This window comes from Mytilus californianus, unplaced genomic scaffold, assembly GCF_021869535.1.
Source record: "Mytilus californianus isolate M0D057914Y unplaced genomic scaffold, xbMytCali1.0.p SCAF_13, whole genome shotgun sequence".
NCBI lineage: Eukaryota > Metazoa > Mollusca > Bivalvia > Mytilida > Mytilidae > Mytilus > Mytilus californianus.
In genome coordinates, this window is record NW_026262615.1 from 19,806,702 (window position 1) to 19,832,359 (window position 25,658).

At 31.4% G+C, this 25,658-nt stretch overlaps 2 protein-coding genes across 8 annotated transcripts in view; both read left to right on the top strand.

The window, feature by feature from the left end:
• Positions 1 to 17,256, top strand: part of LOC127723892 (phosphatidylserine synthase 1-like) — a 41,742-nt gene extending 24,486 nt beyond the window's left edge. The window contains exons 5-13 of the mRNA XM_052230607.1: positions 2,039 to 2,197; positions 2,861 to 3,012; positions 3,956 to 4,015; positions 5,624 to 5,705; positions 6,608 to 6,720; positions 7,219 to 7,284; positions 8,442 to 8,541; positions 10,911 to 10,973; positions 11,842 to 17,256. Coding sequence (XP_052086567.1) covers positions 2,039 to 2,197; positions 2,861 to 3,012; positions 3,956 to 4,015; positions 5,624 to 5,705; positions 6,608 to 6,720; positions 7,219 to 7,284; positions 8,442 to 8,541; positions 10,911 to 10,973; positions 11,842 to 12,030 — 984 coding nt within the window. The 3' untranslated portion in view covers positions 12,031 to 17,256. The remainder of the gene's footprint in view (positions 1 to 2,038; positions 2,198 to 2,860; positions 3,013 to 3,955; positions 4,016 to 5,623; positions 5,706 to 6,607; positions 6,721 to 7,218; positions 7,285 to 8,441; positions 8,542 to 10,910; positions 10,974 to 11,841) is intronic.
• A 4,546-nt stretch (positions 17,257 to 21,802) lies between these two features.
• The window catches only part of LOC127723333 (uncharacterized), an 80,899-nt gene continuing 77,043 nt past the window's right edge, over positions 21,803 to 25,658 (top strand). For 3 of the 7 annotated variants that reach the window (XR_007992004.1, XM_052229903.1, XM_052229905.1), the window contains exon 1: positions 21,803 to 22,191. The gene's annotated coding sequence lies outside the window, so the exon portion shown is untranslated. Of the gene's footprint in view, positions 22,192 to 24,685; positions 24,883 to 25,658 lie in introns of those variants that run through there. The other 4 variants (XM_052229902.1, XM_052229899.1, XM_052229901.1 and 1 more) reach the window with 2 other exon arrangements.

Consider the following 25,658-nt stretch of genomic DNA (forward strand, 5'->3'; position numbering starts at 1 on the left):
CTGCTACGATAATTGTATTGTGAGAGGACACTATTTCATAACTGTTGCTGTAAAATTCTGTCCACGTAAGAGACAAAATTTTATGGCAATTAACATTATTTATTACTTTAATTGTGTTAAAAACTGTCCAGGTGGACACTTTTTCACAGGACACCGACACCATTATGTCTCACATTAACACTAATTGATAATCCTGAAAACCATCTTGTGTAAACAATTATGTTTTGATTGCATATCGATCAATACTGTTATAATGTTTAATTAATTAAACAAACCGGTTTTGACAGGTAATAATTAATGTAATTAGGAGTATTGGGACTGCATAACTAGACTGAAATTCAGAATACACAGGGTCAGGTTTACAGGGAGTATTTTTACAAAGACTTTGAAGGGGAAAAAATGGAACTTCAATTTTTGGTCAGAATGGTCAGGTTTGGCTGTATATATTTAAAGTCAAGGATACATCCTTCCTACAATACAAATAATTCTAAACAAAACTTAGATATTTAAAGGACACCATACAAGGTTATTCAAGACGGACAAGTCCCAACACAAACCCATCCAAAAACAAGGATGCACTCAGAGGCTCCAGAAGGGTGAGCATTTCCTGCTTCACTAGTGACACCTTACTTGGTACTCATTGTAAGTCAAAATATGATGGTAAGTCACATTGAATGGGTAATGGGACTTCTCTTGAACTGAGTTTTACTGTGTGTACTGTTGTGCGTTTGTTTTTTCTACATTGGCTAGAGGTATAGGGGGAGGGTTGAGATCTCAAAAAACATGTTTAACCCCGCGGCATTTTTGTGCCTGTCCCAAGTCAGGAGCCTCTGGCCTTTGTTAGTCTTGTATCATTTTTAATTTTAGTTTCTTGTGTATAATTTGGAGTTTAGTATGACGTCCATTATCACTGAACTAGTATATATATTTGTTTAGGGGCCAGCTGAAGGACGCCTCCGGGTGCAGGAGTTTCTCGCTGCATTGAAGACCCATTGGTGGTCTTCTGCTGTTGTCTGCTCTATGGTCCGGTTGTTGTCTCTTTGACACATTCCCCATTTCCATTCTCAATTTTAATTCTTTATGCAAGCAGAGTAATGTGACAGATATATTCAGTTAGGAAATCTGTGTATAAAGAATTGCAATGATTTCCAATCATACACTTTATGATTTATTCACATCAATAGATTTTTATGTCCCACCTAGGGGCATTATGTTTTTCGGTCTGCGTTCGTTTGTCCGTCCATTCATCTGTTCGTCCGTCTGTCCCGCTTCAGGTTAAAGTTTTTGGTCAAGGTAGTTTTTGATGAAGTTGAAGTCCAATCAAATAAAACTTAGTACACATTTTCCCTATGATATGATCCTTCTAATTTTAATGCCAAATTAGAATTTTTCCCCCAATTTCAAGGTCCACTGAACATAGAAAATGATAGTGCGAGTGGGGCATCAGTGTACTATGGACACATTCTTGTTTTTAAAGCTTTGAGGTATTATGGTAACATTTTTATTTAATTTTTTTTCTCTTACATTTTGGCTTAGGTCGGGGCCATATAGTTTTATCCTTGTCTGTCATTCTGTCATTACGTCATTCAGCTACGAACAGTTATACAGACTTTTTTCTAAATGCTTTCACAAAGTGAGATGATTTTCAGTATGTGAGTCTGCCTCTGCTCCGCTGATTTGTGCCAAAATTACATGCTTTGGACTTTGAAAATTTCCACTCCAAAATATGGCTTCAAGCTTTTCTTGCGAGTGGGGTCATTCGAGTCGTTCTGACACCATTAGCTAATTCTACTTTAACACACATTTATTTGCAGATTGAAGCTTTTTATTTTCACAAAAACATACAAATGAGTAAATTTAACACTGATCATTGTACAGCTAAGAATTATTGTTATCAAGGGAGGCAACTCTTGTAATTCAGGTAAAGAGAGTTACTAAACATTGGAGTGAACATATTTGCAACAAAATATAAGAAATACTTATGTACATGTACATTGTATGCAGCTCTGTAAAAACATTACACCATTTTATCTTTCAGGAATATGCCGTGAATTGTTCCCAGATTGATGTAGCAAGAATATGGTCACACTTAGATCTATTTGCAGTGGCACATTTTTTAGGTTGGACGCTAAAAGCATTGTTGATCAGACATTATGGAATATTGTGGACAATTAGTGTCTTATGGGAATTTTCTGAGGTAACTCTTATATTTTTAGGAGATGGGAGTATAACACGGCAGAAAGATTTTCTTCTAAAATTATGTAGTGGTACTTTGTCTTATTTTGGTTTATTTCTGAAAATTGAAATGTTGACTCAGCATTCAGGTTTAAATGTAGCCATGAATGCACACAATTGAATTGCTTTGTTAGTCAACAAAAACGAAGCTTATGAATAAACTCATCATAGATACCAGGATTGAAATTTTGTATTTGCGCCAGACGCGTGTTTCGTCTTCAAAAGACTCATCAGTGACACTCGAATCAAAAAAAGTTAAAAAGGCCAAATAAACACAGTTTCATCAGACAAACAAAATCTTTTGTGCTTGTACTAAATGAAAGGAGATGGGGACCATTTCAGTGAGAATGCAACACAAGGACACTTATACCAAAAGACATTCTAGAGGTCAACATATGGTCTTCAACCATAGGCAGGTGTCTATGCAATAAGTTAAGCTTTTTATCGCCCTGAGTCCATAGAAGTTATGATTAAATTGATCAGACTCTCAAGGATCTGCCATCCTCTGCATTTAACACCATTTGAAATTCTCTAATTGACAAAAACATAAAGAAAAAACGTTGGACATGTTCCTAAATATGTGACAGGGTTAAACTAGTTATAATCATATTTTGTGTTATTTCAGATTGTATTTTGTCATCTACTGCCAAACTTTGCAGAATGTTGGTGGGATTCTTTAATCCTTGACGTGCTGATATGTAATGGTCTGGGAATCTGGATTGGCATGGAAATCTGTAAAAAGTTAGAAATGAGAAACTACCATTGGGAAAGTATAAAGTAAGTGTTAGGATTTATCACCTTAAAATTGGTGTAGGAAATTGTTGTTTAATCATTTTTTCGTTCCAGATATTAACTTTTCAAACCAGTGTTAAAAATCAAATTGCCTCATTTTAAAATTTGATTTGAACGTACTTGGTTGATAGTGATATTAGAGTAAGCCAAATGAAAACTGTTGTACATTTGAATTGATTTCAATGCTATATTCTGTTTCTGTAATTATCCACTCACTTCAAAGGTTTATGTCTGTCTGTCCCATTAAATGTTAGTCTCATTTTTAAAGGAACTTTTAATCAAAGCTTCCTAAAATTTGGTATCAAACTTCATGTGAGCATGGTATGCTGTGAAATACATTTAAAATTTGGTATCAAACTTCATGTGAGCATGGTATGCTGTGAAATACATTTTTAGATTTGTGTCTCATTAACTTTTTGTTAACTGAATACTTGAATATTTTTACACATAATGACTATGAAAGATAAAAGTGAACCAACACCTATCTATGGTGGTTGTATGGTAGGGTAGCTAAAGTGGATACTTAGTGGTATGCGGTGGATGTCTATCCCATAGTCAGTATACAAAAAGATTCAAAGACAACAACACTAAGTTGTAGTATATTTTATTGTGTCGACACAATAAAAGGTACCGCAACTTAGTGATAGCCTTAGTGTTGCTGTCTTTGAATCTTCTTGTATACTGACTATGTATATATGTTACATTTTCTCAGGAACTATTAATTTAAGATTTATGTGAAAATGCTAGACTATGTGGTGCCTTTTTACATCCAACACTCGTCAACTTCCTGTTTAGCAAATACTTTAGCAGGGTATCATTCATGAGCAATAGCTCACAATTTCAGCTCGTTATAAATGATATTCTATAAGGTATGCGATGTGTCCTAATTGATAGATTTATAATACTATGTGATTTTTCAATTTTTCAGAGCTATACATTCTACATCAGGAAAGATCAGAAGAGCAGTGCTACAGTTCACACCAGCAAGGTAAAGATTAGGACAATATTTTCTTATACCTACTTTATATTAATAAGTGATACATTAAAATGATAAAAGGAATTACCAAAATACTGGACAGACCTCAACAACCACCAATAACCTCCAAAAAAAGACATCAGACCATTGGTTTCTCCTTTGTTGTCATGTTCGGGTCTTTAATAGCTGAATGTATGATATGGGTTTTGCTCATTGTTGAAGGCTGTATGGTGACCTATATTTGCTTAAATCCACATCATTTGAACTCTTGTGGATAGTTATTTTATTGGCAATCATACTACATCTCCTTATTTTTACATACAAATGAAGACAAACAACACCAGGATCAAACAGCCTGTCTTGGTACAAGCATAAAATATATGGTTGAGTATATAAGTGCAAACTTCCCCCTTTGCCATTCTACAGGATATGTTGTATAAGTAAAACACACTAAAAAAAACCTACTTACTGTGGATTCATTTATTTTTGTGGGTACTAGTTTTCGTGGATTGCGGAAAACTTGCCTTTTTGTGGATATGTGATTTTCATGCATGGTTTTGCCAAAGTCTGCATACAACCTGATAGAAAATTTGTAATTCGTTGAACATTTAAATTCGTGGTTCCCCTGTACCCACGAAAACCATGAAAATTGGTACCCAACAAATAATAATGAATCCACAGTAGTTAGATGGTTCAGAGAGTTATATGTGAACATCATTTCCAAAAAATTCCATTAAACTAGAAGTGAACCTCCCAATAATTGAAGGCCCTTAATAATTTAGAGCCAATGTATTGATATATAAATGTATATTCTAATCTCTGGTTATGCATGAAAGATATATAACTTTTAAGTAAGTAACAGGCTTAAAGTTTTTCAAAAAGGGCCTTTTAAATTGTGAAAACTGTAATCAAATAAGCACAGATTTCCTTGAATAATATTCTGTGGACTTTTCTAATCTCTGCAAACATTTTTTAAGCCCACAAGTCCTTAATTTTGTCCTTTTTTGATAATTTTTAAATAAGAAAATTATTACACCCTAATCTAGGGCTGCATATAGTTATGTTGAGGAGACCAAGATGTAGCCTTTGGCTGTTGGCAATCCTCTTTAACTAAATAAAGAATTAGATTAGAAGTAAGGGCTATATTGCATTAAACTTTTCAAATTGTGCAACAAATATTTCCATCACACTTTTCTCAAGTTCTAATGAACAGAATGACTTCATATTTGGACAGCTTGACGTGCGTAGTAGAACAACATTGGCATTCTTGTTTAATTTAAGATTGATATGCCCTTTTCTGTAGTTGTTTTCTATAGAATTACAACTAGTACAGTCTACACATAAAAATCATTGTATAAATCTTAGAAGGAATAAAAGTTGTACATTTTATTGAAATAATTTGATACATGCTAAAATTGAAAATGGATAAAGGCCATACGGTGACCTATAGTTGTTAACTTCTATGTCATTTGGTTGCTAGTGGAGAGTTGTCTCATTGGCAATCATACCACATCTTCTTATTTTTATATTTTAGGCCTGAACTCTGATATTTGCATCAGTAACCAGTATATATGTATTCATTATATATCACTTTTAATTGTTCTATTTTGATACTTTCAGTTGGACTCATGTGAGATGGTTGGATCCAAATTCATCTTACATGAGAATAGTTGCAATCTGCATAATTATTGTATTCTGGCAGGTATGTTTGTTAAGTACTTGTTTCATTAAAATTATGAGCTCTAAACGTTTGGTTTTTTAGTCTTTGCTAAAAAAAAAGAATAAAGAGAATTTATAATTATTTCTCAGATATTCTTTAAAAGATAATTGCTAGAAAGAAGATTTTTTTTTTTAATTTGACAAGGAGTGTCTCAACCTATTATTTCTAGTTTTGGAAGGAATATCCATGTTTCTGTAAAGGCTTGCAGTCATCTAGTCTTGCATCCAATATTCATTATCTTCATTTAATTTTATTCACTGCTTGGCAATGAGCATTACATGGAATTCTCTTGATTTCAAGGTCAGGGGTCATAGGATAATGTCATGATTTAATATAGTAGGATACAGCTTGTAGGTACCGCAGAGCCTCAATCTTTCATCAATCCTCATTAAGTATGAACCAATGTTTGTAGTCAACAGGACAGCTTGAATCTTGTTGAAATTCAGAGGACAACGTTCAAGATCACACCATTAGAAGATTTAAGCATGTGGTCTGCTTAGAGCTCCAGTCTTCCATACAACACATACTTACCTTGCTTAAGTTCATGTAAAATTGATTTTAAGGAAGGAGAAGTTGAAAATATCCATTTTGTGAGAATTCCATTGTTTTGCACACTCTTGGTCATATTCTGTGACTGTATCCTAGTAAAATCTTATGAGAAAAACTACTTGTACACATGTCAGTCATGAAAACATTTCAGTATACCATGCAATATTTTTTTAAGTAAGATTTTTTTGTAAGAAAAGCAGATGTATTTGAGGTCTTTCCAAACCCCAAAGCTTTCTTCTCTGACAATTGCATATAGGCAATTTTCAATATTGTATGAGGCATGCATGTATTTTTTCAATACTATTTATAATGAGGTACACTTGGGTTTTTTTCAGGTAGTAGAATTGAATACGTTTTTCCTGAAACATATACTAGAAATACAAGAATCTCATCCTCTAAACTTATGGAGGCTTTTTCTTATCAGTCTTATATCTGCACCAACCATAAGGTAATCATTAATATTTTGTGGAAATTTAATGGAAAAGAAAGAATGTAATGTATCAATTCATGACACAAAATCACAACACATACTTGAAAAAAAGGAACAGCACTTTTATTGTTGTTCTTCATCTAAAAGTCACAGTGTGCCTTCAACATGGAGCAAAAACTCTCATTCAATGCAAATTTAAGATAACCGTATGGACCTGTTGGAGTGGAATTTTTTCTAGTTGTCGATCACACCACAACTGTTTATTGAGGACAGAGCTGTAAGAATGTTAACATATCTCATATTTTAACATGTTCTGAAAGGAGAATGAAACCAAATTATACTAGAATTGTATACAGTATCTGTTATTTATTAAAAAAGTAATCAAACATATTTCCTGGTTGAAGGAATGTCAGAAGGCAATTGATTTAAAAATATCTTTAAATTTTCCCTGCTGATTACTGAGACTACTGACCAACCATTAAGTTTGTATTTTGAAATATATGATGTATATTACAGACAATGGTATGTTTATGTGACAGATGTGCAATGTAGGAGAGTTGGTGTTCAGTGTTGGATGTTTTGGTAAGACCATTTTATATCAATTTCAGTTGTGGATTTTAAAGAGTGTATTCTTTCAATAGTACTAGTAAAAACCTAAAGTATGTGGCCTTGGACTCAGTTAAAAATATTGGTTTTTAACAAATCTTTTAGTGTATTGAGTAATGTTTTGCACAAAAAGTGTTTCTCTATAACCCCTCTTTCTCAACCTTGCACACTTTTTTATGGCCCTGTCGCAGCAAAGGGGTCATTAAGTTTAACCTCTATATGTCTGTCTGTACATTCGTCTGTCTATCCGTATGTTTACACAGTTATATACCTTTGGATGTGCATACAGGAATTTAATACTAGGTCTACATGTTAAAGGGGGAGATAATCAAACTTCAATATTGGAATATGTGGTAAAAGTGTTTCATATGCACAACTGCTCCAAAACTTCAATCACAGTTGTAGTTAACATTGTATTAAAGAACCTATCAGTAGTCTTGCCAGATATTCATGGATTAACCCTCTATTCTGCACAGGTGTGATTGGAAAATTTGAAATAAATTTGATAAAATATATTTCACAAGTGTGAAAATTTTAAATAAATTTTTATTCATTTTTAATCTAAATTGTCCCAAGATATTTATGAAACTGAATTATTGCGTCTAAAAACTATAGTTTCAAGGTGTAAACACAAATTTTTGGACACACACAACTACACAATTAACCTAAATAGACCAGTTCTAAATTGTTTAAATAGATACCAGTTATGACTTAATTTAACAGAGATGACCAAATGTCTGGCACCATTACTAAGTAGACAAAAATATGAATAGTGCAAAAATTTAACAACTGTTGGACAAGATTCCTGACTTAGCTGAGCACAGATGCTCAAACATGTGGTGAGGTCATAAATCTCAAGCCTCTGTTATGTCATTAGAGGAGAAATAGAAGATACTTTAAAAGATATAGCTAAAAACATACTGTAAAAAAACAAACTCCAAAAAACTTTATTCAATTGTATTGATATCTAATAAATACATACTATATATAACATTTTTTATAGATACATGTAGGAAATATATAAATTCTATATGCAATATATACACAGAATACAATCAATGCATTTACTGTAACACGATTAAAAAAATCTTTGGAGTTTTCTTGGTATATATGTACATACTTTTTTGTTTCAGTGCAATAACATTGACAGAAGCAATATTATGTTGTAAGCTTGGATTAGAGTTGTTTAAACAGACATCAGTTATATATTTATTACTGTGGTTAACAATACAGGTATGTATGCTACTGGTAGTGTCGGCATGGTCTACTTTCATCAAAAGTTTGATTAATTTAACATTTGGTTGTTTTTAGTCCCCTACCGACGAAGTCGAAGGGGACTTTAGGTTTGCACTCTGTCCATCTGTTTGTCTGTCTTGTCCATCTGTCAGTCCGGCAAATCAGTTTTCCAGACTTTTTTTCTTCGTGCTTGAAGATATTGATTTGATATTTAGTTTATTGTTTTATCATGACAAGTTACAGGTCAAGTTCAATTTTCACTATTTTAGCTTTTCTCTTTGTTTAGTTAAAGCCTTTTCCCTAGAATTACATTTTTGATGAAATACTTATTAATTTGTAGATTTCTGTTCAAAGGGAAATAACTCATATTTTAAAAGATTTTTTGGATTATTTTCCTTTTCTTTGGTAAATTGTTTGAAGAATTTAGTGGTAGGTTTGTTGGTCATTCATGAAGATATTGATTTGATAATTAGTATATAGTTTTATCATGACAAGTTACAGATCAAGTTGGAATTTGGTTCCAGTCTGATGATTTTGTGCAGAGTTATGGTCTTTGGACATAGAAAATTCACTTAAATAATCAGTTTTCAACAGTTTGTTTCGTCATGCTTGAGGATTTTGACTTGATATGTTCATGTAGTTTACACCATGACAAGTTATAGATCAAGTTAGAATTTCGTTCCATTACAATGAATTTCTAACCGGGAGTGGACTATGTATTGCCATGCAATACTCACACAATGCTTGTCATTTCTACATTGGTCAATTTTGTAATTATGATGTCAATTTTCTTGTCTTCCTCTGATTTTGCTATTGTAATGACATGACTAAAGAGAACATTCTGAATGATGTCTCACAGAAAGGAAAACAGACCATTTAAAAAAAAATGTACAAGTTTTCCTACTATGTCTACCATCATTAGAGAATCAGATTCCACCACCATATCTCAAGTGATACATTATTTTTTCCCTCCAATCTGTTAAATTCGGATTTGAAAGACTCAGCAAGCCTCACTTTTTGATTTTTAACTGGATTTCCACAGGAAAATATCGGTTATTAATTTGGTAATGTATGCCAGCGGGCAGCTGCCAAACAGTGTCTGTGCAATAACTTGAAAATGCTATGACGAAATCTTTTCAAATTAAAATATGTTGTTTCCTGTGACTAAATTAGGGTCAGTTTTGATTTTCAAGATTTTAGCTTTTATCATTGTTGAGTTGTAGACCTTGAAGTAGCAAAAAGTGATACTTAGATTGATTTTGGCCTTTCCATTTCAGAACCCTACAAAAACTCATTTCTTTTTATGGCCCGCCTAAGGACATTATGTTTTTCGCTCTGTGCATCCGTTTGTTGGTCCATCCATTTGTCGTCCTTTCATCCGTCTTTTGTCTGTCCGTCTGTCCCACTTCAGGTTAAAGTTTTTTGATGAAGTTGAAGTCCAATCAACTTGAAACTTAGTACACATGTTCCCTATGATCTGCTCTTTCTAATTTTAATGCCAAACTAGAGTGTCCCCAATTTCACGGTACACTGAAAGTAGAAAATGATAGTGCAAGTGGAAAATAAAATCACAAAAATACTGAACTCAGAGGAAAATTCAAAAAGGAAAGTCCCCAATCAAATGGCAAAATCAAAAGTTCAAACACATCAAACGAATGGATAACAACTGTCATATTCCTGACTTGGTACAGGCATTTTCTTATGTAGAAAATGGTGGATTGAACCTGGTTTTATAGCTAGCTAAACCTCTCACTTGTATGAGTGGGCCATCCGTGGACATTTTCTTGTTTTGTAATTGATCCTGTTTGGGGTCAAGATTTAACATCATTTGCATGCAGGAAAATCCTGTTTGCTGTCAATCTGACAGCATCTTGTTAATATTTAATGTCTTCAATGGGGAAATATTATACATTGTATTACACTAGATGCAAGGGTAGAATCTATATGTATCTCATTTTACCAGTTGTATTGATTACCTGAAGTGACTGACTGACTTGTTTCAACATATATAATCCCTTTAAAAAGATATTCTATCATTTACTTGCTAGATTCATTTGTTATGGTGTTTGTACTTATAAAATATCATGTAAAAATGCCACATTAGTAACCTGCGTTTTGCTGCTAAAAATAAGAGTTAAAAGTTGGATCTGTGGTTTTAAATCAAATGATTGGTGACCCTTCATATATATGTTACAACAACATCGCCACACAGAGTTCCTGTTAGACTATATTCAAAGAAAACTTCTGAGAAGGTTATGCCTATTTGACCATTACAATTAGATTTCCTAAAAAAAAAATTAAAAAAGCATATTTCCTTACAAGGAAACTTCAATTTTTAGCCATCTAATTATTGCACCTTTTTTCAGATTATTGGTAGTGGTTTGTGTGTTTATTTGTGTGCATTGTATGCTAAAACATGGAGATGGAAGGTAGGTTGGATAGTATTGGAAGTTTGAGATATAGTTAAAAAAAAAGGGGGATATATGAGCAATACACAAAATAACAATTCATGCAACCATGACAATAAACCAGTCATGGATTTACACTTTTAATGCTGCTCTGCTTCCAGAATGTTATTTGAAGTCTTCAGTTTGCCATTTCAGGATCTAAAGGCCTTTGTGTTATTTCATTGTGTGTAGTGTGTATATGTTATTTCATTGTGTGTAGTGTGTATGTGTTATTTCATTGTGTGTAGTGTGTATGTGTTATTTCATTGTGTGTAGTGTGTATGTGTTATTTCATTGTGTGTAGTGTGTATGTGTTATTTCATTGCGTGTAGTGTGTATGTGTTATTTCATTGTGTGTAGTGTGTATATCAAATTGAAAATAATGGCACTTCATGGGTTTGATATCTATTGTTAAGGGATTCCTGGCTGTGTCAAACCAAAGAGTTTAAAATCGATATTTGTATATTCTCTGATAAGCATGGTTCACCTTTAACCAAGAGGTCAAAGAATATTGGTATCCACCAAATAATGAATCCACCGTATGCGGGATGAAATCAGGTTCTCTTGAAGGTTTGCCTGTAATGAAATAGAAGTTCCTTCATAATATAAGTTCCAAATGGATAAAAAATATTCTGGAATATTATTTCCACTGGAATAAATATTACATTATATGTTCCAAAAGGAGTAAATGGTATAGAATATTTGTCCCAACAGGAACAGATATTATGACATTGTTTATAACAAAGTTTCCAACATCTGTTAGGTGGAACAAATATATGTTGACATGCCAATGATGTGTTGCATTATGAAAGCTCCAGCTGCCATAATATTTAGACTTTTTCTTTTATAGACTCTCCATGAAGGTGTTTATCTGACACAGGCAGAGCTAGATTCAGAAGCCAAAAACGGATCGTATCCAAATTCTCCCAAACGAACAATTGGCAATGTAAATGGCCAGAATTTAGTATCTAAAACAAAAGATAAAGATGTGAAGTATAATTTACGGAAAAGAGAGATTCAGCTTACTACTGGTCATTAAATTATACATTGGTTATAGTTACGGAGGAATTTTTCTCTCTTGGGTAATTTTGCAATGTGTTCATTGTAAGTACTTATTGAAGAACTCACTGCCTAAGATTACTCAGACTTAGTGTTCATATTAACGTTTATGGAAACCATTTTATAGAAGTAATCTGAAATTCTTAAATGAATAGATAACTATCATAGAATTGTCAGCCATCTTTTATCTGTTTTGGATTTAAAAGATATAAGGATCTGGTAGTCATCAAACAACTCTATCCTTCGGTCTTTTTTAACTGCCATGGAAAGTTTACATAATTCAGTAGAACTATGTGATGTAACATCATGTTGTTGTATAAAGGGCTGTTCCAGAATTAAACGCAGTAGGGGCATGGGAGACACTTTTTTAGGACACCAACCCATTCGAAGGAAAATACAACCACCAACAATTAACTAAGTTGATCGTCTTCCAAGCCCCACACTACGTTCAATTTAGGAACAGCCCTTAACTGTTGGTTATACATTGTTACTTATAAACTAATTGTTAAGAGATATCCTAGGTAGAATGTAGGCACTAATTTCCATTAGAGTTTGTAATAATTCTAGCATAAGTAATGACTATTGATGCCATGATGAGTAGCAAAGATTACCTGGGATTATTTTTGTCAAATGTATACATATTGTATATTAACTTATGAGATTATTTTTGTGAGATTTTAGCATTTGTTCCTTTAATGTGAAAAGAATTGATTTTTTGTTCTTCAAAAGTTTCATTAAAGTTTGTAGTACAAAAAAGTTATATATTAATTGTTAATGAATATTAAACTTTTTACTCTCTCAGAATCCACTCACAATCTTTGCAAATTTAAAAAATTGGCTCATATGATTGGACACATGTATGACAGCTTGCTGTGAATTTTGCCCTTTGATATTAATTATGATACAATTTCCCTTGGATTGATGATTAGGAAAACTTTAGAAATAATATTTTATAACATGATGAAATACTTAGTCCCATATTTTGCTCAATGTTCTGAAAAAGGGCTTTTGATGCCTTGTGATAAATACTATGACAACTTTCAAAAGAGTTTTAAAAGAAAGGGAAAATGATTATCCATAATTTTGTTCTATCACAAGATAATTTTCCCTCTAAATTATTTACACATTGAACTGATAACCATAATGGATTCAGTGGTACATTTGTAACCATAGACATATACTTTAGTCTATGATAGAATAGTATAAATACAAAACCTAGTGAATGATTACATTGTGATAGTGTTATTTTGTCACAATTTCCACTTATTATTTGTTGTCGCTATGTGCTGCCAAAAGCTAGTCAAATATTTGTTTTCGTTTTAGAAGAAATGATGCCACAAATAATTTGTTTGACAGAAGTTTTGTTGAACTTGTAAATAAACCAGTAATTTTTATGTTTGCCAAATAAGAACCTGATAAATTTTTAATAGCAACTGCCAAACTAATCATGAATCAATTTTTGACACACCATGATAATTGTTACGAACGTAATTAGTTAGACATTTAAGTTTATTGCATCAATAGTATTCTGATATTGTTTTGTATTGTTTTTTTTTAGAATGATATTTTATATATTTTACTCAGTATTTTCATTTTTAAAGTTATTTATACTTGTATGTTGTCTGTATGTGAGAATAGTTTGGACAGATATTTATGTTGTTAACTTTAAATATCTCTATGTTGAAGTTTGCTGATCAGTCAGTTATGATTTATTTATTACATTTGTTCATTATGTGCTCATTGCCAGTAGTATATTTTTTGTAATCGATTTACTGATATTGTAGATTTCATATCTCAGATTTTGGAATTTTTAGTAGCAATATTGATCTGTTCACTAAAATCTATAAATACATTAGGATTTTTTTTATCTTTGAACTTGTACTGCCCCTTTAGTCTTTTTTTACATTGATTATAATTTTCTTCATTTATTCATATTTCAATTAGAGTCAACCAAACAGTCGCATACAATTGTTACCTTTTGACCAGAATGTTTTCATCAATGACTGATTAATTATTGTGTACTTAATGTTCAGTGGAAAATATTTCTAACATTTTCGGGAAAATTAGCATTTTGATTAACCTTTCCGCAGCTTAAAATCCATGTGTCAGTGAGCGGAACACCTAACTAACATATTTTATATTTTGAAGATGATATATTAACAATTAAATTACATGTATGTTTCATTGTAATATGTTATTTTGATTGGCTAACAGTAATCTCGTGTCATTCTGTAGTTAACCTTCATTTCAAAATGAAATGTAACATTTATGATGACACGAGCTTCCAAAATAAAGTGCACAGGTAAATAAAAGAAAAACTTGATAGAAATCATGTTTTCATGATCCTAGCAAAAAAATGTAATTATAAGTATTGAATGCTTCTTTTAGTAATTTTATAGGGTTGTAAAAGCGTTGACTGTGCACACATTTTTAGAATGAAGAATGTACTTCGATCAACGCTTTTACACCCCTATAAATTTACAAAAAGAAGCATTCAATTCTAAAATAAAACTGTTTATTTTTTAACAGATAAATCATACCATATAGCATTAATTTAAATTACTGTTATGATTTAATTTAAGTATACAGGGACCAAGCTTTAAGTTTATACCATGAAGATGTCAAAGAAGAATTCTAGACTCAACACGGATTTTAAAAGGGCAAAGGTTATTCATTTCCAATAAGGGCTATTCCATTAAAATGTATGTGGGAGGGAAGGAAGGGACTTTCAAAATATCCCTACAACCAAGAACCATTTTTTAGATAATTTTGCCTAATGGTAATAGACGCATACTGAAAAAAGACCCATGACCCACATTCAATAATTAAACTTCCCTTCCTACCCTCCCACATACATTTAAATGGAATATCCCTAATGAATTTCAGAAATTCTATTTTTGAAGGATTTGCTTCTGATTTTCAACCAATAAAAAGCTGAGATGAAATTTTGTTAATGAGGGATTTACATAAACAGCAAGTTAGGGTCATATTAGTTTATTGACATGGGCAAATGTCAAATCTTAATTTGTTGAGCATCACAGAGAAATGTTGTTTTTGAATCAATATTTTGTTTCTCAGTTTATTCTACATAGATGTAAAAGTAGATGGCTTAAGCTTATTCGGTACTTAAACCTTTTTTCATTAGCCTTTTAGTTTTTTTTTTTTTTCAAATCCATGAAACAAGGTTAAATATACATGGTTTATTATTAGAAGGGTATCTCCTTGGTTAACCTATAAAGGTGAATGAAAACTGTTATGATTTGTGTCTGTCTAGGAATGTAATGTACGATTTCACCCATGATATAGGATGGACTTGTACTTGAAATTAGAAAGTGTAATATATGATTTTTGTTGTAGAAATCAGAGGTTTTATATTGTATTGTATCAATATATGTGTCATAATACTGTTTAAATCATTAACTAAAACAATAACCATTAGTAAGAGATGCCAAAGTCACTTTATGTCAAACAATTGTATCTTTTCACTTTAAATGTTGTTGGTACATTTTTAATGTTCAGTTATGGTCTTAATGTTGTTGTTTCTTTAAACCATGATACATAAGAAAAATAAGGAACTATATGTAAATTAAGAAATAACATCAGCACATTATCCAAGAGATAATTTAAAATGTATATATTTCTATAATGTGAATTTGTGTTGTCTCATTTATAAGATTCCCTTTACCCTTTATTGAATATTCAAAGAAATCATGTTAATGTAACAACATATCATTTTACTGAAGTCTTATTTTTCAAATGTTATAATTGTATGATAAAAATTACCAGCATGCCAGAGTACAGGATATCACACTTATTTTTCAGTATGTTAGTATAAATGCCCAAGGTCCCATTTCACATTTATGTCTAAATGGCCATTGTCCCATTTCACATTTAAGTCTAAATGGCCATGGTCCCATTTCACATTTTAGTCTAAATGGCCAAGGTCCTATTTTACATTTTAGTCTAAATGGCCATTTTCCCATTTCACATTTCAGTCTAAATAGCCATGGTCCCATTTCACATTTAAGTCTGAAAGGCCAAGGTCCTATTGCACATTTTAGTCTAAATGGCCACAGTCCTATTTCACAAAGCTCTGGTAGGATATTAGAATGAACGTGCTGAATTGGAATCTAAGTAAAAAGAGATGTGGGTTGTAAATCAATGAAACAGGATTTCAATGACACAACCCAAAGACATCTAGTGGTTAACATACAGTCGTCGATTGAAGGCAAGTGTCTTTACAATATGTTTAGCTGCAAATGTCTCTAAGAAGTTTTCTAATAAAAAAACACACCCTTGACTTTTAATCCTCATTAGATAGGCTCAGTGCCTGATTAATTGATACATTGAAACATTACCTGAGGGAGCTGAAAAGTAAAATTTTATGAATACAGTGATTTATTTCACATTAGAAATATATCAAAATGTTGTGAATTATAACAAATGGTAAAGTATTTACTTACAGGTGGAGGATACCCTTGGGTAGTCTTTCAGCAATGGTTTTCCTCATAGTGTAGTGATTCAAAGTGAGACGGGTTAATAACCTTGGTGGTTCAAAGTGCTTTTGATAATAAACTTTACCAGAACACATCGATAAAATAATGTAATTTGAGTACAAATATCAACCATGCATTCACACATGTCCTCTGGATGTTTTATAAATTACTGTAAACCAAATAATTTTCACAGCTCCCCTTGTGCTAAAATAAGACGAATATAAGTCGTTGCTATTATCAGTATTTCCTAATATAGATATTTCAGGAAAATGTGGAAATTGCAAAAATGATGTCATGTAGTCTAAAAGAAAGTACAAAAGAAGAAATAAAATATCTGTGAAAATAAGTTGGTTTATAGTATAATTCTACTCAATACGTTCTAATTGAAAAGAAAGGACTGGAAATAATGAGTAACATTTTATTCCTCTTCGGTATATCAGTTACACTTATTTATTTCAAAAAGTGTATTCAACAACAAAGATTTTTTAAGTTATTCTTAGAAAATGTATAATTGTGAAAAATTACATTCTTTAATAAGTACATGTTTTATTGTTGTGAATCAGTAGATATCTTGGTTATTGAGGAGATTCCTTGTGTATATGATCTGTGCATTTTACAGTATTATTTATTGTGTAATGATATTTTATCTGTTATATTTTCTATTTATTATAGTTAATGATAAGCACAAATTAAAATGATCACACACGCAATTCTGATTGTCATATTTACGAGTATTTAAAGTTATTAGTTGAAAAATAATTACTTGCCAGGAAGCAGATGCAATAACATTAATGGTACCAATTTTACTGCACTAGATCCACATTTCGACAATCAATGTCTCTTTCGATAAGCAGAAATTAAAATGGTTTTACACACACACACACAATTCAGATTGTTATATTTACTTAAAGTATTTAAAATTACTAGTTGAAATAAACTCATCATAGATACCAGGAGTAAAAGTTTGTACGCCAGACGTGTGTTTTGTCTACAAAAGACTCATAAAAAATAATACTATCCACTTGTAAACAAACAGGTGCAATAACATTAATGGTAACAATTTTACTGCACCAGATCCATACCTCGACAATTAATGTCTCTTTAGAGTTGCTCAAAGCTGCAACTTTTTATAATCCAAAACCTAATATAAACGTCAGAGAGCTGATAAGATTTAACAGGACCAAAGGTATAGCTAAACCCAGACTAGGAATCAATGGTCCATCCCACATAAATTATTTCCAGTTTGTTATACTTTGTTTAATAGTTCATCACCTCGGTAATAATATAGGTAAACTTGTACCTCAAAGATCATACAACAAAGTCATGTATAACCAATTGATAGGTGACTTTTTATGACGACTCACAGGTTGTATTAATGTCACAGTCCTATACTTGGCATTGGGTAAAAATGCTCCCAAGTTTCTGAAATATAAATTTTGTATCTTTTGATGATTATTAAAAGTATTTTGTATTATTTCTAAACATCGGATGATAGCTTTTGTGCAGTATTGTTTTGTTAGTACCTGTCATGTTTGTTATCGTAATCATACATTTGATGTGTTTGACCTTTTGATTTTGCCATTCGATAAAGGACTTTCCAATTTAAGTATTTCTTGGAGTTCTGTATTTTTCCTCTTTTACTTTTAATGCTCATGATGCTCTTCACCTTCATACTTTATTTGTTCTTCCTAACGTTTTTGATTCAAGTGTCACTGATGAGTCTTTTGTAGATGAAATGCTCGTCTGGCATATAAATTTTTAATCCTGTTATCTATAATGAGTTTATTTACCTTTGTATATACGGTTTAGATCTCAAAATACTTCTTTAAATAAACCTGCCATATGTTTCTATGCCTGTGCAAAGTTAAAATCCTTATAAGTGGTTTTGGTCTAGCCTTGACAGTCGAAAACGTGAGATTAAGATGTGTAAAGTTTTGGCTCTGTCGGCAATGTCAACAATTATTAGTTTGTGATAAGGCCAATTAAAGTGGAACCACTAGCGGTAGGTCAATTTTTTTTTATATGCAGTTTTAGTATTTGCGAATCTCATTTCCTTGAAGATTATTTTGCCTCATGCGCTCATCTAGGTCCATTAGAAAACTTTTCATAATTAGTTTACATGTTAATGTTTTAGATTAGGTTCATTTAAAAACTCCCTAGTTTTCATTAAAGAAAATTTAAATATTATGATAAATACATCTAAAAAAAACATCTTATAATTCAACCAGTATTTGAATATAAATTGGGTGCGAACGAACCCAGGAGGCGAACGTGTATTGGGAGCGAACGGACCCGATACTGTCGGTGTAAGTGGTACCACTAATGGTAGGTCAATTATATTTCGTATCCAGATGTATTAGTATTTGTGCGTCTTATTTCCATGAAGAATTTATGACCCTGCTCCCATATCATGGTTTATTGACTTTGAAACTTCTGCAAAGTTTACATGTTAAAGTTTGTGTTTATGCCAGTTAAAAGGAAATCACTTATGATTGATGAATGGTTTTTGGTTCAAGTTGTATTCGCATTGGCATGTTTCGTTTCCACTGAGGTTATTTGACCCTGCACCTTCAGTTATGCTTCACTGACTTTATATTTTTCATAGTTAACATAATAAAGTATTACCATATTAATTTCAACATTTATATTATGTTAACAAAATTGCATAAAGGCGAAACGTATCTCTTTGTCAATAGTTTATTTGTCATGTCTTGATTGGAGAATTTGGTGTTGATGTCAGATCTTTAATAGTCTCTCTTATTATTTTTGAAACTTTATTTTTTAAGACTTGGTGACTTCAAGCTTCACGAATTGTATAGCTGTCTGCCTATTTTTGACATCATAATGTCTTGTGATTTGTTTTTGTGTTACTTCACATTTGGATACACCCCACAGCTTTATTGTTTATACGTTATAAATCAGACAAGAAATTAGAGCTTTAGGGTCCAGGATGCGAACTTTATTTTTTTTATTAAAACAAAGGTCCTAATACGCAATAACTATATCATTTATTTACCCTCTTTTTACTTTAACATCGTCATAGAGAATATTGAATTTGTTAAACCATGTATAATGTTTGAAAGTAATTACTGAGATCAAGGTCTCAAATGATTTCATATTCTATGCACAGTGTTGAATATGTAATGTTTCGTTGTAATCGATTTATAAGATTTTGGACATCGATAAAATGCTGTTGCCTTATTTGCCTACACCAATCTTTTAAATGTCTTGGGTGTTGGTGATACTTGATGTAATTAATTCAATATCTAAACGTAATGTATTTTAAGAATAAGGTTTTAGGTTTATCTTGCCATATTTGGACAGGTCATTTCTGATGTGCTATATTCCTTGAATGTCCAACCAATTATGATTGTTCCTGATTACCTTAGTTGGTGAATAAGACTAAAATGTCTGTTCATAAAGTTATGAACATGGGTCATGTTTTATCAGTCAAGTAGTGACTATCAGGAATACATCCGTGAAACAAAAATAAAAGCTTTCGTATGGACCCTTATATTTTCCTGTATACCCTTGTGAGTCTTTTCAATACAAAATATCTAACTAACGAGCTTTTTGGTACCCATGTCCTGTAAACTAATGCTATAATGGTTATCATTCAACACTGAATATGTGGTACTAGTATTTACAGTATGCTGGTTTCCAAAACAATATTTTTTTTTAAGTTATAACAATCTATGGCTGCTTATAAGTTAATGCTTTTATATATTAATCTCATTTCTTCTTGATGATGAATTAGTGTTTGGATTTCTGATTGTGCTTATATATCATATCTTTTTCATATGATGCTTTGTGTGTATATTCTGTTTTAATATATCCAGTCGGTTAAAGAACACTATAAGGATTATGTTCTGTTGTAATATATCCAGTCGGTTAAAGAACACCTTAAGGATCGTTTTCTGTTGTAATATATCCAATCGGTTAAAGAACACCTTAAGGATCATGTTCTGTTACTGTATCTGATTACTTACGAATCGATATGATAGTTTCTTTTTCGTTCTGATTCTCATTTATTAGATACCAGCATATGACGGCCCGAAGGATACTGTCATTTCAGTGTTTAAACGAAATATTGTAAGATGAAGAAATACGTCGATATACAGCTTACAATTTTTTTTTTATTAAAACATAACCTTAATGTTTGTCGCCCTGTGTGTGTAGTCGAGCATTTTGAATTTCTTTAGGATAAATACATTTTTTTGTTATTTTTTCAAGGAGGATAAACATATTTTCTCTAATTTTCATGCTTTTTTCACATTTCTTAACTATCTGAGAAAAATGTTACCCATCTCTAGACAAAACTTTGTTTTCGGCAAATGATTGGTCGAAATTCAATTATGACGTCAAATATTCTGGGTTTCTTCTGAATTTCCTATTGTAACGTCATAAAAAAAGGCGACCATGAAATATGACGTCACATATAAAGAACACAACTTTCTGTACATTCTTGAAAAGGAAGGAAAACGTTATTTAGGTATCGTCTTAAAATCATTAGAGAAACAGATTTCACCACTATACGATATTTCCACACTCTCAACAGTTACATTTTAGTTATTTCAAAAGCTCGGCAAGCCTCGCGCTTTAAAATTAGAATTTAACTGTCTCAAGTGGAGAAATATCGTAACACAATTTATGCAGCTGTGGAATCTATATTTTCATCTCTCTCTCTCTCTCTCTCTCTCTCTCTCTCTCTCTCTCTCTCTCAAAAAAAAAAAAAAAAAAAAAAATTGTGGTCAAAATCATTTACTTTGAATCTTAAATATTTTGTGAAAAATCATCAATGATACCAGCTGGCATGAATTTGTTCGCCAGACGCGCGTTTCGTCTATAAAAGACGTTTTTACCTATGAACAGCTTAGACTTGAACATAAGATTCAGCTCATTTTTATTCATTGCCAAAGACATGTATATATCTATGTATATAATGTTTCTGATATGCTATAACCAATTTTTATTTCCAATGACAATATAGGGTTCTGACACCACTAGGCCGTCTTTGAACCAGTTTTTATCATATGTACAAGCTATAAAATATAGAAACATTTAACTTGTTCCGTTTCCTTTTTTTTGAACAACCAGAATTTTCAGCGGGTAAAGATTTAAAGGGTTTTAAATTTAGGAAAAGGTGAACTGTTTAAGGGACTTAACAGGTAATGCAAATAAATACCTTGGGATCAATAAGAAACCTCGGCGACTCTAGTTATTTTAAATGTTTAAATACATTATATTTTACCGTGATCAATTCCGTTTGGAATATTTCTGTTCATTCATCCGTTACCAAGTTTCTTAATGAACAATGATACATAAAATTATCACTAACTTCTTCGACTTGTGAGTTTTATTGTCCTTGTTAGACATCCCGCTGTTTTTACAGTTAGGATAAACTATATATATATATATATATATATATATATGTATATACGTATATAATGCATGTCCAATCGTGCAACTCAGTGTGTTTAAAACGAAATAATGTCGGGTTAAGTTCCTTTTATCATGTTAAAAGATATGCGCAATTCAATTATTATTTAAATCGTTTATATTAAGGTAAATGACACAGATATTGGACATTTAACTTCCCACTACGAATTTCGTTATTGAAACACCTACAGATTTGCGTTATAAGGGTAATATTTACTCACATTTTGTTATAATATTATGTTGTTGTTAAGTTTTACTACAACTATATTGTATTAAGTTTAAGGTAGCAGCTAGTATTAACTTTAGTCATGGTCGGAGTTCACCCTTATATGGAAAACCGTAGTATAATTAAGGCGACAATACAACCATTTTCTAACTTTACCCATTATTATAATAAAAACCTGGTACTCTATTATTCTGTTATAAAAATTAAATTAAAGTCATTTGTTGGCATAATCAATGGAGCTTGTTTATAGTTTCCATGGCCACCGTCATTTATTCAAACTTGTTGAAAATTTTGAAGCCTTTTTGAATAATTCTCAATAAAATATTTCCCTGTGTTTCAAAATTTATATTGTAAATTCACATACTGCAGTTATTCATAAATAAATTATAAATAAATATTATACACTTACATCTAATCACATCACTCTTAAGTTGACTTGCTTCACCTGCCTTGGATACACAAAAGGTCAACATAAAGACGGGAAAATGTTATACTTCTTTTTTCCCGTAATGATGGCGCTAACGAATTTATAACTTAGATATCACCAACATTTAGTTTTCATTTGGAAAGAATTTAAATGTTCATAAAGAATGTGTTAAAGATAAAAGCACTTAAAATAGGAAGTTTTTTCCGAATAAAACCCAATTTGACCAATTTAATGCTTCAGCAAATGTGTCCTTTCATTTGGTAATTATTTTTGATTTCATATCTTGTTCAATGTTGGATTTAGTGTTTCAGTATGACAACTGTCTGAGCCAACATTGATCCTACATTAAAAGTTTTTCTTTTGTTCTTTTATGTTTTGTCAAAGAAGGAATTCCTGCATTGTTGAATTTGGCTAAACGAAGACCTTTTTGAAAGAATTCATAAAAGCAATATGAAGTCGATATACCCTTTCCTAATCTAAATTCTTTTGTTTTTTAAGCTGTCCAACGTTTTTACATTTTAGATGTTCAAACATTTGACAAAAGTTATTCCAAAAACACGTATTGTACACACAAATCGTATCTATAATTAAGAATATATATAACAACAAGAGTGCACACGCTGAAATTTCTCGCCTCCTTTACTAATCATTGATATTATGTTGATAGTCCTAAATATAAAGCTTTTTTACAACTATCGCATACACTTAACATGATCAAAGAAAATGAGGTCAAGGTCATATAAACCAAACAAGAAATACATGTACACCTTACAATCATTCAATACACTAAATATAGTTGACCTATTGTTTATAGTTTCTTAGATACAATACAGACTTAATCAAGAAAATTAAACATTGACCAATGAACCATGAAAATGAGGTCAAGGTCAGATGAACCATGCCAGGCAGACATGTACAGCTTGCAATCCTTCCATACAACAAATATAGTTGACCTATTGCTTATAGTATTAGAAAACAGACCAAAACACAAAAAAACTTAATATTGAGCAATGAACCGTGAAAATGAGGTCAAGGTCAAATAAAACCTGCAAGACTGACAAGTACATCATAAAATATTTCCATACACCAAATATAGATGACCTATTGCATATAGTATTAGAAAAAAGACCAAAACTCAAAAACTTAACTTTGACCACAGAACCATGAAAATGAGGTCAAGGTCAGAAGACACCTGCCAGCTAGACATGTACACCTTACAATCATTCCATACAACAAATATAGTAGACCTATTGCATACAGTATAAGAAAAACAGACCAAAACACAAAAACTTAACTATAACCACTGAACCATGAAAATGAGGTCAAGGTCAGATGACACCTGCCAGTTGGACATGTACACTTTACAGTCCTTCCATACACAGAATATGCTAGGCCTATTGCTTCTAGTATCTGAGATATGGACTTGACCATCAAAACTTAACCTTGTTCACTGATCAGTGAAACGAAGTCGCAGGTCCGACAAAAATAGACCATACGAGTATTTAGATATTTTAGGAATGATTGTAATTTTATAATAATGATGATTATTGCATGTATGATGTTTATTATTTTACTACTAAGTTAATGAATTTTCTTTAATATTTCATTTTAACTTGTGAATTTCTAACGTAATTATAGCAAACTGTGAATCTTATAGTCTCAAAAAGGTAGAAGTAATTTTCTAAAGGGTAGATAATCAAACAGCAAACAATTTGACATAATATTTATTTTAAAAGTCTTTGATACAACACTGTTGAATAGATAACCTATATTACATACTTTATTTAGTAGTCACAGACAGTAAATAAGTTTTTAATAAAAAAAAAAAAATCCTGTTCGTCACGGGTAGACAAATACACTTCGATGCCAGATAAAATACTTATTTTACATAACTTCTAAATTATTTTGTTGTTAAGCTAAAGCTCCATACTCTTTTAAAATCACAGCTTGTATTTGACTTTTTCTTATATTTACATACTAAATAGTGTGTTAAAATTACATTGTTAGGCAATCTATATATATATATATATGTATACATCGTATATAATGCATGTCCAATCGTGCAACTCAGTGTGTTTAAAACGAAATAATGTCGGGTTAAGTTCCTTTTATCATGTTAAAAGATATGCGCAATTCAATTATTATTTAAATCGTTTATATTAAGGTAAATGACACAGATATTGGACATTTAACTTCCCACTACGAATTTCGTTATTGAAACACCTACAGATTTGCGTTATAACGGTAAGATTTACTCACATTTTGTTATAATATTATGTTGTTGTTAAGTTTTACTACAACTATATTGTATTAAGTTTAAGGTAGCAGCTAGTATTAACAATACAAACATTTTCTAAATTTATCCATTTTTATAATAAAAACCTGGTACTCTATTATTCTGTTATAAACATTAAAGTCAATTGTTGGCATAATCAATGGAGCTTGTTTATAGTTTCCATGGCCACCGTCATTTATTCAAACTTGTTGAAAATTTTGAAGCCTTTTTGAATAATTCTCAATAAAATATTTCCCTGTGTTTCAAAATTTATATTGTAAATTCACACACTGCAGTTATTCATAAATAAACTATAAATATATATTATACACTTCCATCTAGTAACATCACTCTTAAATTGACTTGCTTCACCTGCCTTGGGTACACAAAAGGTCAACATAAAGCCGGGAAAATGATATACTTCTTTTTTCCCGTAATGATGGCGCTAACGAATTTATAACTTAGATATCACCAACATTTAGTTTTCATTTGGAAAGAATTTTAATGTACATAAAGAATGTGTAAAAGATAAAAGCACTTAAAATAGGAAGTTTTTCCAAAAAAAAAAACAATTTGACCAATTTAATGCTTCAGCAAATGTGTCCTTTCATTGGTAATTATTTTTGATTTCATATCTTGTTCAATGTTGGATTTAGTGTTTCAGTATGACAACTGTCTGAGCCAACATTGATCCTACATTAAAAGTTTTTATTTTGTTCTTATATGTTTTGTCAAAGAAGGAATT